General features: G+C 46.0%; 1 protein-coding gene across 4 annotated transcripts in view; it reads left to right on the plus strand.

Moving 5' to 3' along the window:
* LOC115308176 (cleavage stimulation factor subunit 3) overlaps positions 1-13,007 on the plus strand; it is an 87,136-nt gene that overhangs the window by 41,575 nt on the left and 32,554 nt on the right. For all 4 annotated transcript variants that reach the window (XM_042293457.1, XM_029980978.3, XM_040505131.2 and 1 more), the window contains 2 exons: positions 2,195-2,290; positions 11,000-11,032. In XM_042293457.1, coding sequence (XP_042149391.1) covers positions 2,195-2,290; positions 11,000-11,032 — 129 coding nt within the window. The remainder of the gene's footprint in view (positions 1-2,194; positions 2,291-10,999; positions 11,033-13,007) is intronic.

The raw sequence follows: 13,007 nt of genomic DNA on the forward strand, positions 1-13,007 counted from the left end.
CCCAGAACGACTCTCCTTGCATCAGAATGCATGGAAAGGCATGCCAATTAAAGTAAACATAGAGAATGCGCAGGGGATGCGTAATCACTAGGCAGCTTAGCATACACTGTCATTGGTTGAGGAGGGAGGGAGGGGGTAACAGAAGCATGGGGACGCATTTGGCAGGAAAACAAACACATGCTCAAGGGGGAGGCAAACTTGCATGCCAAATAATCCTGTGTGTCCTGCGAGTCTGTTCCAAAAAATGTTGCATTCTAGCCTCCACCGGAGGTTTACACATTTTTCCGCTGGTTGCTGTCATTGTGCGGAAGAGGTACCACCGGGTGCTAATGAAATGCGAGCGATGGGGCCTTCAATACCCGCTGCGTAACCTAGAGGCAAGCAGGAACTGATAAAACTGCGGAATGGAGAGAGAAACTATGAAGGTGTGCACATTGGAGAAGGTGCACACCCTTGCAGCCCCCCATCTCCACTGCGTACGTACCTCGCACGTGACGTCAGTCCGCCTATTTTTCTGGTGACGAGAAGCGTCTCGCTAACTCAGTGGAAGCTACCGTCTCGCGTGCTTTTTTCCCCATTATGTCTGGCCAAGTGATATCAGCCTAGATGCCTGTAGGTAGCACAGCATGAATCGAAGCCCACACGCTCCTCTTTTCACATTTCATTCGTACTCAACAGCACGCCGTGTGACTGTGTTAGTGTCAAACTCTACATCCGCATTATTTAACATTCCACTTGGAAAGGGTATCAACGTAGGGCAAATTTCACTGCTTCGGTTAGTGTCCCGAGCGAGCACCTTTCACCGAACACATATCTTTTTACAGCACGCTTTCGATTCCACGAGAAAACTGACAGCTGATTTTTTGTGCACACAGAAAGACGGTTGTATTGAGCTAAAAACTACCAAATCAACTGAAAAAAAAAAAAGAAAAAAGTTTAGAGTCAGTTTTGTTTAGGAGTTTAATTGGCTAGGCATGTTCATGCTTTAGTCTTGTCTACTAGAAAGTCGGTTTAATCATGGGGGCAAAGGAATGCTACCTTTTTTACAGAAGCAAACTCGAGCCTCGGAGTGGTGATTGGCAGATGCTGTTGCACATGCACATTCGTGCGAGCATCCTGTGAACAGAATGTGTGTATTCATAATGTCGGAAGGCGGTCCGCACCCCCCCCCCCCCCCCTTCCTCACACCAATGCTCCAGAGCTGACGAAGCACTCTTCCTTCGCCGTACTGTGCTCGACACAATTCGAGCACAGTTGAAGCGTAGTGCTCGACGCAATTTTTAATGGAACGTGCTTGCGTGGCTTGCGGACCCCGGTGGCAACTTTTTTGGTGCCAGAGTAATGCATTGGGAGTGTCTCGAAGCAGCAAGATTTGTCGCGTAAGACACACGGGGAACTGCAGATTGCCCCAATAGACCCGTTTCAAAAGTCCATTGAGCAGCATTGATTGTCGCCATTTCTTCGGCACAAAACGCGTGACTGGATCGCCGAGCACCGACGCAGCTCTCGTGTCCAATACATGTTCGGAGTACACGATCAAGCAATGGCATACAGACGATGGCACAGTCTTTTGAAGAGAGTCCATTATGGTAGCTGGTCGTAGATTTGGCAGCACAGCAGACAAATGGACCTTTTTTACTGAGACTTCTATGCACGTGCAGGTCCTCGTCATGAACCGGTGAAAGCTCAAACTATGGCTGGCATTCTGAAAGGGAGTTGTGCTACCTCTTCTGCATCCTCCAACTCGGCGGCTCCGAGTGCCTCGGAACCGCCACCTGGGGCAGGTTCGAATTTGTCTAGTTGAGGAGGCGAGAGAGGTAGTGCAACTCCCCTTCCAGACTCGAGTTGCACTTCAGGCTTTCGCTGCTTCGTGTCGTCTTTTATATTAAAAGGGGCCACTGACATTACGGTGTTTCAACCTGTGGACACGAGTTCTTGTCGACTGGACGTCTTTGCCTTCGCCGCCGTGCTAGTGGTAGAGTCGCAACAATCTGCAGACGGGGACAAGCTTGTGTTTGGTGTTCCTCTGAAAGCATGAAACGGACCACGATACATTTTTCTCGACTACGCAATGTGCAGTTGAAGTCGGTGCTGTGACATGGTCCCTCTGACCCTCTGACTGTTTCCGCAAACGGCGACCAAACTCTGACGTCTCTTTTTTCCCCCCCCGTTTTTTTCTCCCGGTCGCCTGCAGAACAAAAAGATGGAGGACGCCCGACCCCTGTACGAGAAGATTGTCACCCAGTTTCCCAACGCAGGCCGCTACTGGAAGATATACATTGAGCACGAGGTTTTGTATCAGTCACATTTCTCTCTTTCTCTCTTTTTACCCTTATCTCCTCTCCACAACCAGAGGCATGACTTGCGTTTCCTTGGCCGCGACCGACTGCAAGCTTTCTGTTTGCGTCCGCTGGAGCTGCGGATGTGCATAGTTGCAAGTGTGATTACGGTTTCCTTGCGTCGATTGTGACGTGATGTTGAAGCTAGCTTGGGAAGTTTGTGAGTTCATCTCTCTACGAGCTAGTCGTCAAGTGTACTATTCGGGGTAATTTTTTTTCATCAACGGAGGAAAAATTTGATTGCTTCGTTGTCTTCTAGCAATTCGGTCGATTGGAACTTAAGGCTACTTTGAATGGCAGGCGAAGAGCCCTTTCGTCTCTGAGCAACCTTTGTGAGGGAGCAACCCAGAAACTTGCTCAAGCTCTGTTAACTGGAATACACATCAGGGTAGGGCTGGTGTGTATTACTCAAACTGGAAAAATCACTCAACTGCAAAACAATATGTAAAAGTAAATTTTTTTGTTTTTTTTATTCTTTTTGGGGCTAAAACGGAGCTTAATTCAAACAATGCTGTAGCGGCCTCCTCAACGTCGATGCGTGGCACTGGCATGCGAACTGAAAGCTTGTGGTTGATCGTGTGCCCCCGTCTAGACAGGGTAGTTTCAAAGTTTTCCCCCGGTTAGGCTTTTTTCCTGTCTTCATCGAAGACAAATAAATTCCTCTGAGCCCCTTATTTACCTGCCCCTTTCGGTCGTGCCCTCTCCTTGAAGGCCGTGGGGTGGGAGACTGTTTTTTTTTTTGCCTGGAAGCCATGTGCACGGTGTCTTTGATTCCTTTGTGGTCTCATTTACTGAGTGGCGTCTGAATGAATCGCGTTCCAAGACACACACATAACACATCAACCACACCACACAAACTTTCCAAGCACTTTTTTTTTTGTGCGTGTGTGTGAAATGGACGACTGGTGTTTGCCTGTGTGTGCGAGTGTGAGCGAAAGGGAGGTTGGAAGTGTGCGAGAAATGGAAATTGTTTTGGGGAATCAGAAATGTGTTAAAAAGAATGGTCAGCTTTGATCGGGGTGGAGTGCAATGCAGACAGACCACTCCCCTGTAGCAGGTAACTATTCCAAACTGGTAGCGGTCCCTTTCGATTTGGAGCAGCTAACCGTAATAATAGAAATACTGCCGTCATGAAAGCTGAAGTGCAGCGTTTCTAGTACTGCCAGGGTGATTTGTTTTCGGAGCAGTAAACCATTATAGTGTTAGAGGTGCAATGTGGGCCTGTAGGTTCATGCCTGAAGAAAAGGACCACGTCGTGCAAAATATCTTTAGGACAAGCGAAAAGAAGTGCTCAGGATGAGCATTGAAAGCGTTTACCGAAAAAGAGCAACGAAGGAAACAACCATATGATGGAATCAATGCCTCTTAGTGACAGCACCAGAAATGTTTTGGAAAGGTTTGCATGCTAAGCTTGCCCTTTTCTCCCCACTACGGGTTGACATTAGTTCCAGAGTTGACATAGCCTTAGTTGATTTGCCAAGTTTCGTGCGGAATCATCCTTGGAACGATGCGTGACGGTCGGTGGAGATGCAAAGCAATATTGGTGTGCCACCACCAGGACAATCGTCGAACCCCTTGTACCCTGAGAGCAGTTAAATGTGCGGAACGTCCACGACGCTTATTGGTGTGCCGACGCATTAAAGAGCAGTGCATGGTAACTTTACTTTGCATTGCTTGCCCTAGTCTTTTGGGGCAGCACTACTGCTGATTTTTTTTTTCTCGATTGGTTACTTGTTCCATCTCTTTTGAGCTAAAATGAACCGTGCCTGCGTACCTCATGCGGGAAAGGTCCTAATATTCTGTGCACGCTAGCTCTGGGAGTGGCGCATTCTGTTTGAGCCTCTATCGACTGTTGCAGGATTTAATTTTTACTGCACTGGGATAGTGACTAATGGAGGCTGGGAGGATGTTGCGAGTGAATATGATCGGTTGGTGAATGTGCGTGCCCCGTTGCACTCTTTCCTCGTGGCATAAATTATGGTTAATCGCCATGGACCCTATCTTTTATAACCTCGCTGTGGTCGCACGTTTAGAAGAGGCGGCAGTACCTTCTGTGTTCAGGGGATTGCTAGGTTAATGTTTTTCACACTGGTGTCAGTTTGCTGGCTTCCAGAGTCGAGAAGATTCTCGGCAGAGAATTCTAAAGCTGCCATTCTGGATAGAACAAGTTTTTCAGAATTTTTTTGTAGTGCTGATTTAATGAGTCTTGATTCATTGGTTCCATAAATTTGATTTATAATTTTTCATAATGCTTTCCTTTTCTTTTTTTGGCATTGTGGTGTCTTAAACTTTGTTTAAGGTTTAGCTGGTCCATTGATATCACTATTTGAGGATACCTGTTAGATCTGGGTGTCTTAAAGGGACACAAAAAAGAAAAAAAAGAAGCTTTTTCTAAACAGTCGGGTTGGGACACGTCCGTGATGTCACGGAACGGTCATACACTCCTTCTTCCTCAACGACACGGTCATGCACTCTCTCCACCTCAACGTGATATCCAAGCCGATCCACCTCTCCTCCATGCGCCAGAAATGCCGAGAGAGAAAACAAGTTGAAAGGAGGCTACCACCGACTAAACTGCGTCTCGCGCTGTCATTATTGCTTTAAAAAGTTCGCTTAAAATAAATTTTTTTACACGTGTCCCAACCAGTCTGTTTAAAATAAAATTTCTTTTTTTCTTTTCAGTGGCCCTCTAAGTCACATCGGTGACATACCAAGGTGCACACTCTACGTGCTTGGTAGCCTTCTATCGTGTGCAGAAATTGTTGAATGTGACAATTTGTTACGTTTAGCGAGGGGCACCAATTGTGGGGCTGAATGAGAGTGACTGTTGTGAGGAACTGTCTGTACACTTGGAGTGACTGGAGAAGTGTGGTGTCAATTGAGAAAAAGTGACTGTTTTGACAGTCGAGCGTGTTTCTATTGCAGCAATGAGGTTACAGGGCAAATAGCGTTTTTTTTTGTCTTGTGCAGTAAAAAATGAATTCTGCCAAGACTAGATTTTTTATTTTTCAAGCTTGTAGGGTTTCTTTCAAAACCGACTAGTGCATTTTTTTTTTTTTTTAGTTAAGATTTTGGCAAATTATAAGAAACCTTCCAGTTGGAAACAAGCCATGGTAACTGGGACAATGAGAACGGCAGGGCGTGTGCTTCAAACGCCTGGCCTTTAGCGTCTGCTCCATGCCTTCCACCATGCTTTGGCTACGTGCAGACGCTCAAGGTGCGCGAGATGCCGGAGCATTGGAGGAGGTAGCTTGCGTTGGAGGTGGGACTTCACAAGTTCCTCCCCGCCATCCTCACCTTGTCAGTGGCTGCAATTAAATATTGGGCACTATTTCACTGGTTATGGTTAAGTGTGTGCGAGTGGGCCGCGTGCCATGCTGAATGTATGTGTGTGCGTGCTTTGGAATGCTGAACAAATGAAATGATATCCTGCCATCGTGACGGGTCGGTTGGAGGGTCCTGGCGTAAGATTATCGCTTAACTTGTTGGAGAGGAAGTCCAAACAAAAAATAGTACTCTGTCTTTCAAAGTTTGAGAAGCCATGCGCAGATGGCTCTTCCATTTTTTTTTTTTTTTAACAGCTTCCCAGAAGTTGCAGTCACTTTCTGGGTAATCATGCCTGACCCTCCAATTGAAAAGTGTGCTTGTGAACAGGAAGTAGTTTACAAAACATTAATCTATAACTTTGCAAGTATTATTGAACATACAGATTAAGGTTCATACATGCAGTCAATACACAACATATACTCTTTTCTGCTTTTGTTCTCTTCACTAAGTGGAAAGGCTTCTGACTTCTCCACATAACATTAGACACATGTCTAAGCATTGCACTGAGATCACCTAGTTTGCCTTTTTGTACACTACTGTAATCATGGATTACACATTACATTGAAATAAGTACACAATATATTACAGCACAATGACATTTAACACTACACACTACATGTGAAACACCTTGTCCTGTCTTCTTTCTTTCCTCTGCATGAGTTAAGACACGGAGCCGAAATAAAATTAGCCCTCAAAGACGTCTCATCTTAAATGTTGTGCATGCTCAAGTTTTAAGTTGCTTCGTAAAAGAGCCCTTTGCTGTAGTGCAATAAACAAAGTCCACCTTTGAAAACGGTTTTTGCGTAAGATTTTGTTGACCAAACGGCTACTGTGTCTTCTCTGTGTCCACTTTTAGTGCTTTTGCGTTGGAGTTGGCATTGCTTGGGTGTTTGAGGAGGTGGTTTCGGCCAATGCGGGAAGGTGCGGCATCCATTGTTTTTAAACACTACTTTAAAGGTAGGCCATTTGTAGTTTTACAAGATGGCAAGTATAAACTTGCATCAATGAGCGGTTTATCTGTCTCCCACAACCACTTGCAAAGATTGCTAGAGGAGGGCAAAACATCCTTACTAGCTTTTGCGTGGCCTCATTAATAAACTGTGTTCATTAGTGCTCACTATGTTTCGCTGCACATATACTTGCAAGCAACAGTGCTTCAAGAACTAATTTGGCTTTTCGTGGGGACGGCTTGGCCAGGCTTTAACGTTGGGCAATGTGCATGACGTACGGCAATATGATGGTATTAAGAACAAATTGTGATCAAGTGAACACAATTGTCAATTTAATCTCAATCTAAGAACTCAACAACTGGTCTGGTTCAAGGAGCCTTTTAGTGGGGAAACAATAAAATGTTCCAATGTTTCATGTCTATGCGCTGTTTCACACTACGATATACCACGGAGGGTGCCATGAGCCATCCAGTCCTTTCGATACTGCACCTGTCCTTGGGTCACTGGATACTCGCACTGCATTGGACTGGCTCTGATAACTCGTAGCGCCCTCTGCAGGCCATCGTGAGGTAAAACTTGGTGTAGCACTTTCACAAATGGATGCCGTGCCTTCTCCGTCGTCGCTCCGGATCATCAGTCTGCCATGTTTTTTTCTAGAGTTCTATTAAACCTGCGAGCCCCGCTTCTTTACGGTCCATGGAGCTAGGCGGGGGCAAAACCCGATGCCATCGTTAACGCCGCGAGGTTTGTTTAGGATCGCTGCGGCCCTAGCTATCCGGTCTAGTGTCGCACGGAGGTAAGTTTGGCAGGATAGGCTTAGCTGGTTTTCACTGGTCTTTATTGCTGCATGTCACGCACCTGGTGAGCACAACTTGTCCAACAAACTCGATCAAACTATACACCTTTGCAAGTCCGGCTTCAGGGCACCGCCATCTTGATCGGTTGGGGTGCGCTTGGACGCGTCATAATCCGATTACGAAGCCTTGCTAAGGCTAATTGGATTATGGCCGTGTCCAAGCATGTTCCAACTGAGCGATACGGCAGCGCCCAGAGACCAGACTTGCAAACGTGTACACTACGCTTCACCTTGCGTCCGGCGGATGCCAAGAACCGTCTGAGCCGATCTGAGGCCGCGTCGGTTTCCCGTGACCTTTGAGAGGAGGTGCTCGATGTGCCGAATGGTTGGTTGCAAGCTAGTTCAGCGAGCTGGATCGGTCGTGGAGGGGATCGGTGGCCGAGCGTGTTGGTGCACCGTAGCTCTGAGCACGTGGAGCGAAAGCTTGCGCTGCAAAACCCGGGGATCCTGGGCTCGATCCGTCTAACACCTGCCCATTTCGATTTGTACGAGCGTCGTACCAGCATGCGGTCGTGCCTCACTACTGCGCTACGCACGTTAGGACCTCCAGGCTGGTGGTGGTACCGCACTGGCTCAATTTCTTGTCCACAGCCTAAACCGGTGTCGCCGCATCACAAAGGCAGACCGACCTTGCGCCGTGTAAACCCCAAAAAACTTTTTTTTTTTTTCTCTTGGTATTGGCTGTTTTAGTTTGGGAGCATCCGCTGTGGCTGAGCGTAAGGTGAAGTGGAGTATAGTACAGGTGTTGGGGGCGAGAGGGGGGTTGCCTACTAATGCTACTTCTGGGTTTGCCAACAAAAGGCTTCTGGGGAAAAGCACATTGCGTTGAAGCAGGGTTTATACATCGCCTGTTCTTGCGAGCCTCCTAGGTGGAGGTGCACCTGCCAATTATGGTAATTGAGATGTGATTGATCTCCAATTATTATTTTTATGCTTGTCTAAAATGAGGGTGCGTTTTCAGTTGGAAACTTTCTGATAACCATGATTCACCTCTAGGTCTATCGTTGGCGGGGAGCAACGTTACTAAAACACTCGGTTGGGAAACTCGCCGTCGAAACCTGGGCCGCTGGCGTCCACCAAGACCGAGCTAAATACGACAACAGCGCCACTCTTTATCATTTGTCTGTACTGTGGTCACCTTGAGCTTTTACATAGCATATTTTTGTGTCAAAACAAACGGAAAAAACTCTTTGTATGAAATTTATTGGCGTTTAGTACAAAAAGAGGGGCGCGTGATGTTTTTATAATCTTTAGTTTGCAGGGTTTTGCGGAACAATTAATATTGTTTTTATACAACCATGCCTCAGCGGGGCTTTCAGGTAGCGCGTCCCGATCTAGGTGCATTTTAACTGCGGTAGTAGGTCGCGGCGCGTCTGCTGGGGAGATGGGGGTGGCACCCCTGTAACCTCTTCCGCTGTATCTGTTTCGGCGCGAAAATGCCAAATTAAAGCCAAAATAGAAGTAACGTGCAGTTCCTCGAGTGGCCGCTGCGGGAGAAAGTGCGGCGTTGTGTTCCCCATTAGCTTGGTGCTTGAGGACAGATCGGGGCCACTTTTTCAGAGCAGTCTCTATGGCTGCTCTGCACTTTCCCAACTGAGTGGTTCTAGTTACGTTGGTGGGGAGCTTCGAGTTTGGTGCATCTTTGTTAAAGCATATTTGAAAGTCCCGCATTTTTGGTTTCACATTGGCAATGTCCCTTCAGTTGGTAACACCCTATACCCATGGTCAGAGTCTCCCGCTTGCTACTTGCACCTTGTTGGCACAGTGTCGGCTCTTCTCGGCATTTGTTGGCCTAAGTGGAGCGCAAACTGGTGGCACGTAGAAGGTGTGCTGCATTTCTGTTGGGGCAGTCAAGGTCATGGGCTGGAGACATGCTCATCTTGAAGTCGAAACCTTTGAGCACTTTCAAGTTGCACTTCTCTTGGCAACACAAAAAACTAATGCACATGCATCAAGCTTTCCTGGGATGGGGACCCCAATAGAGCTTTCTGCTGTAGTATGCAAGCTTCCAGTTGAAGCTTTGCCCCATTTTAAATGGTGGACATGTTGCTTATCCTCGGTACCATCTGTGTCTTCAGGCAATGACGAATCGAGCACACATTTTTTATGCAAACTTTTGGCAGAAAAAAAAAATTGTTGCATATTCTAGTGACCATTTTATGGGCAGGTGGCAAATTTCTGTCTGCTAAACATTTCCTCGCAATCGAAACATCTTGTACTTGTTTCAAAAGTAATGATGTTGCAAGTCTGCTAAAGACTGTCTTGATGGGCCGAGCCATAGTCTTGCTAGCTGTGTTTTTGATGTAGCTCGGAATTAGATTGATTCCTGGGATTCGTGCTAGGCTTGGCTACAAACACTCTGCGATCCGAGTCTTCCTTGTTCTTTAACAAGTTTCTCTACTATAATGAGTTGTGTGAGTTGCACCTGAAATATATTAAAGCAAATTGGCAATAATCTCAAAGTTGGCTCCATATACAGAATGAGTCTATAATCAGATGTAGAGACAATCAGAGCATTAAAATGTGCCATATATATAAATGCTTTTTCTGGAGATTGTTATTGTCATTGGTTCAATCAAAGCTTGGAATAACAAGGTAGGCAAGTAAACGAAGGAAAGCTTTACTTTGTAGTAGTTCAGCTTTTGCTGCAGGGTAAGATTCCAAAGAACAAAAAGTCAAGTTATTGGATGCTGGTGCTAATTTACTGTAAAAGCAATACGCATTCAGTGCATGGGAGCTCAATCTATTTTGTCTAGAACCTGAACTGGAATGTCAGATCCAGATTTGACTGGGAAATTCTGTCTCAATGGCAGAATTGAAATCTGATTCAAACCTCAATCGGGCCGGATTCTAGCACTCCACTGCGGAGTGCAAGTTCGTCTGTTTTGCAGGTTTCGTGGTGATGTCAGAACGCCTAGCTCTGATTGGCTCTGAATGAGGGATAGTGGGTAGACCTAGAGGCAGCTTGCTTTGAGGTCTACCCACTATCCTTCCATCAGAGCCAATCAGAGCTCTGCATTCTGACGTCACCACAACACCTGCAAAAAAAGCAGACAAACTTGCGCTCCGCTTTAGAACTTAACTCGTTCCCGTTCCAGGCCTAACCATAGCTCGACTCTGGGTAACTGACTCCCTTAGGGTGTTATAGCCAAATTGGTTGTCACATCAGTTTCGCAATTGAGGCTACTTCTCATTCCTCTGCGCCGTTCGTATTGACATTTCACGGGTTTGGCGAAGCTCCATTATGTGCGTGAACATGTCCACTTGATGGCCACTTTGTGCAGCGTGTCTTGAAGGGGCAACAGGATGACGACTCTTGGCTTCGCTTATCGTGACCTAAATGAGGTTCCTCCATGGTCCGTAAGGTAGCGGTGGCATTTGATGCCTCTCAGCTGAAAGCTGGAAGGAAGTCGTGCTTCTTTCACGTCCCAATATTCCAATGCCAACTCTCGCGCTGCCTGAAATGCTTTTTTTTTTTTCTTTCTGGCGTGTAACTTCCAAATCCCTTGTTCCCCATTTAACTGCAGATGAAATCGAGGAACTTCGAGAGAGTTGAAAAGGTAGGTGCTTGTTTCTTTGTCTTCTATGGGATGGAGGATAAGGCAGTTATCGAACTCTTCAACATTCGAGTTTCAGCACATTTGGTCTCGAGATGACGTGTTTTTAACACTACCCCTCTGCCGCATGCTTATCCTACAAACATGAAAGAAATTTATCAATGTTTTGCAGATGTGCTTACGGTGCTTCAGTTTGAGGCACATACATGCTTCTGGAAATAGCAGTTTTTGACCTCTTGTCCGTGTTTCTGGTCCATGTCCTCTTGGTGTTGCCACCTTACTAATAATCGAAAACCAATTACCATCGATGGTGGGAAATGACATTCAGCTGTGCAAACTCGCTGCAGTGCTCTAGGGGAGGTTAATGTCTGCTATTGCTGGAGGTTACACTTTTGCCTTGAAAAACTTGTGGACCAGAGCTTTAGCTCAAGTGCAGAATTTTTGTGGCATTTGATTAAGGGGTCAGGTTGCTACCAGATGCTCGAGAAAAATCAGCATCTTTAATGCGAAACTGCAAAATGTTGCTGCCCTGAATGGCAACAATCATTCCCAGATGAGAAGGTGTTTTTTTACATTTGGAGCAACAGAGGACTAAGCATTCCAGTGTTTCTGGGCGTAAAACCTCAGTACGAATCAAAACCAACTAACCCAACTTGCAGTTTTAACAAATCCAATAACCAGAGTAATAGTCTGATCCTTCGGGGCTTTCCGATTTTAACCCACAATATCTGCCAGCAGAGTGTACGTCTGTCTGTGTTACGTTTAGACAGAACAGTCATATGCTGCTAATCCGTTCTTAAGATCTTTAGGTGTGATTGGCACTCTCCGAAATGTCAGTAATACATGTGGCTGGCCATGCCATTCATAGCATCTTCATTCTCTTTTACCCCGTTTACTTATATGGTTTTGGTGTTGCAACTAGCACCTCTCCGTAAACGAGTTGAACTGTGACACTGGATCGGTGAAGCGACTTGCTCTTTTCCCTGTTCAGTAGGACAGGAATTTTTTTCCCCGAGTTTAACGCTCAACTGGAAATTTCGATGACCAAAAAATATTGGCAAAACTGGCACTTTTTTCGATCCCCGTTTTGCTAATATCTTTTGGTACAACACGTATCTCATCAAACTTTTTTGTATGCGACACGCGTTGGTTTCTAAAGCAAAATTATTTTCTATGTTTGGGGATAGATGGTGCTTCCTCCCATGCGATAAAAAGTGAGAGCGTTTAAAGACGCACTCCCCAAGGCCAACAACTGTCAAAATTGCAGTGTGTCTATAGATGCACTCCCCAGCTAAGGGGTTAATATTTATGTATTGATTAGTTTGGTTATGTGGCTCAAGCGGCAGAAAAGCAGATTGGTACCCTAACGATGATGATAATCTAGCGGTGCTCAAGAATACAGACTAAGAAAAGGAATCGCACAAGACATCACAGGCCGCGCTGAATTACTTTTCATGTTTCTTAGACTTTGCCCTTGAGTGCTGTTGGATTTCCACGTTGTCAATGTGACTAAATGTTGCAACACGCCTCTTTGCTCTAAACATCCCAGAAAACCAGAAATTGCAATCATGCATGGCCTTCTCCATTGTAAAAAACTCATCCAATCATTGCAACACGCCTCCTTTCCCTGCTCTATTTGAGAAAAGCTGGCACACCGCTATGTTTTGTCATTATAGGAAATGGTGTCACGCATGATAGCAATTTTTGTTTTAGGCAGGTCGAGTTTGCGCCATAAAAAGTAGGGTGACCACCTGTCCCGCGACTCGGGACAGTCCCGCATTGAGGGCTCGTGAGCTGTGTCCTGTAAGAGATACCAAAACCTTTAAAATATCCCACATTTCACAGTCGTAAAATTCACTATGCTACTCATGGCGCTGTCAAACAACCGGGCACGGGAAAGCACGGTGGCTGATCATGGGAATTGCAATGTGGGGAGCAATTGTTCTTGCAGAAAATCCGACACGCATGCGCCGTTTGT

Source organism: Ixodes scapularis, unplaced genomic scaffold (genome assembly GCF_016920785.2).
Source record: "Ixodes scapularis isolate PalLabHiFi unplaced genomic scaffold, ASM1692078v2 PGA_scaffold4__175_contigs__length_147842914, whole genome shotgun sequence".
In the NCBI taxonomy this organism is placed as follows: Eukaryota; Metazoa; Arthropoda; class Arachnida; order Ixodida; family Ixodidae; genus Ixodes; species Ixodes scapularis.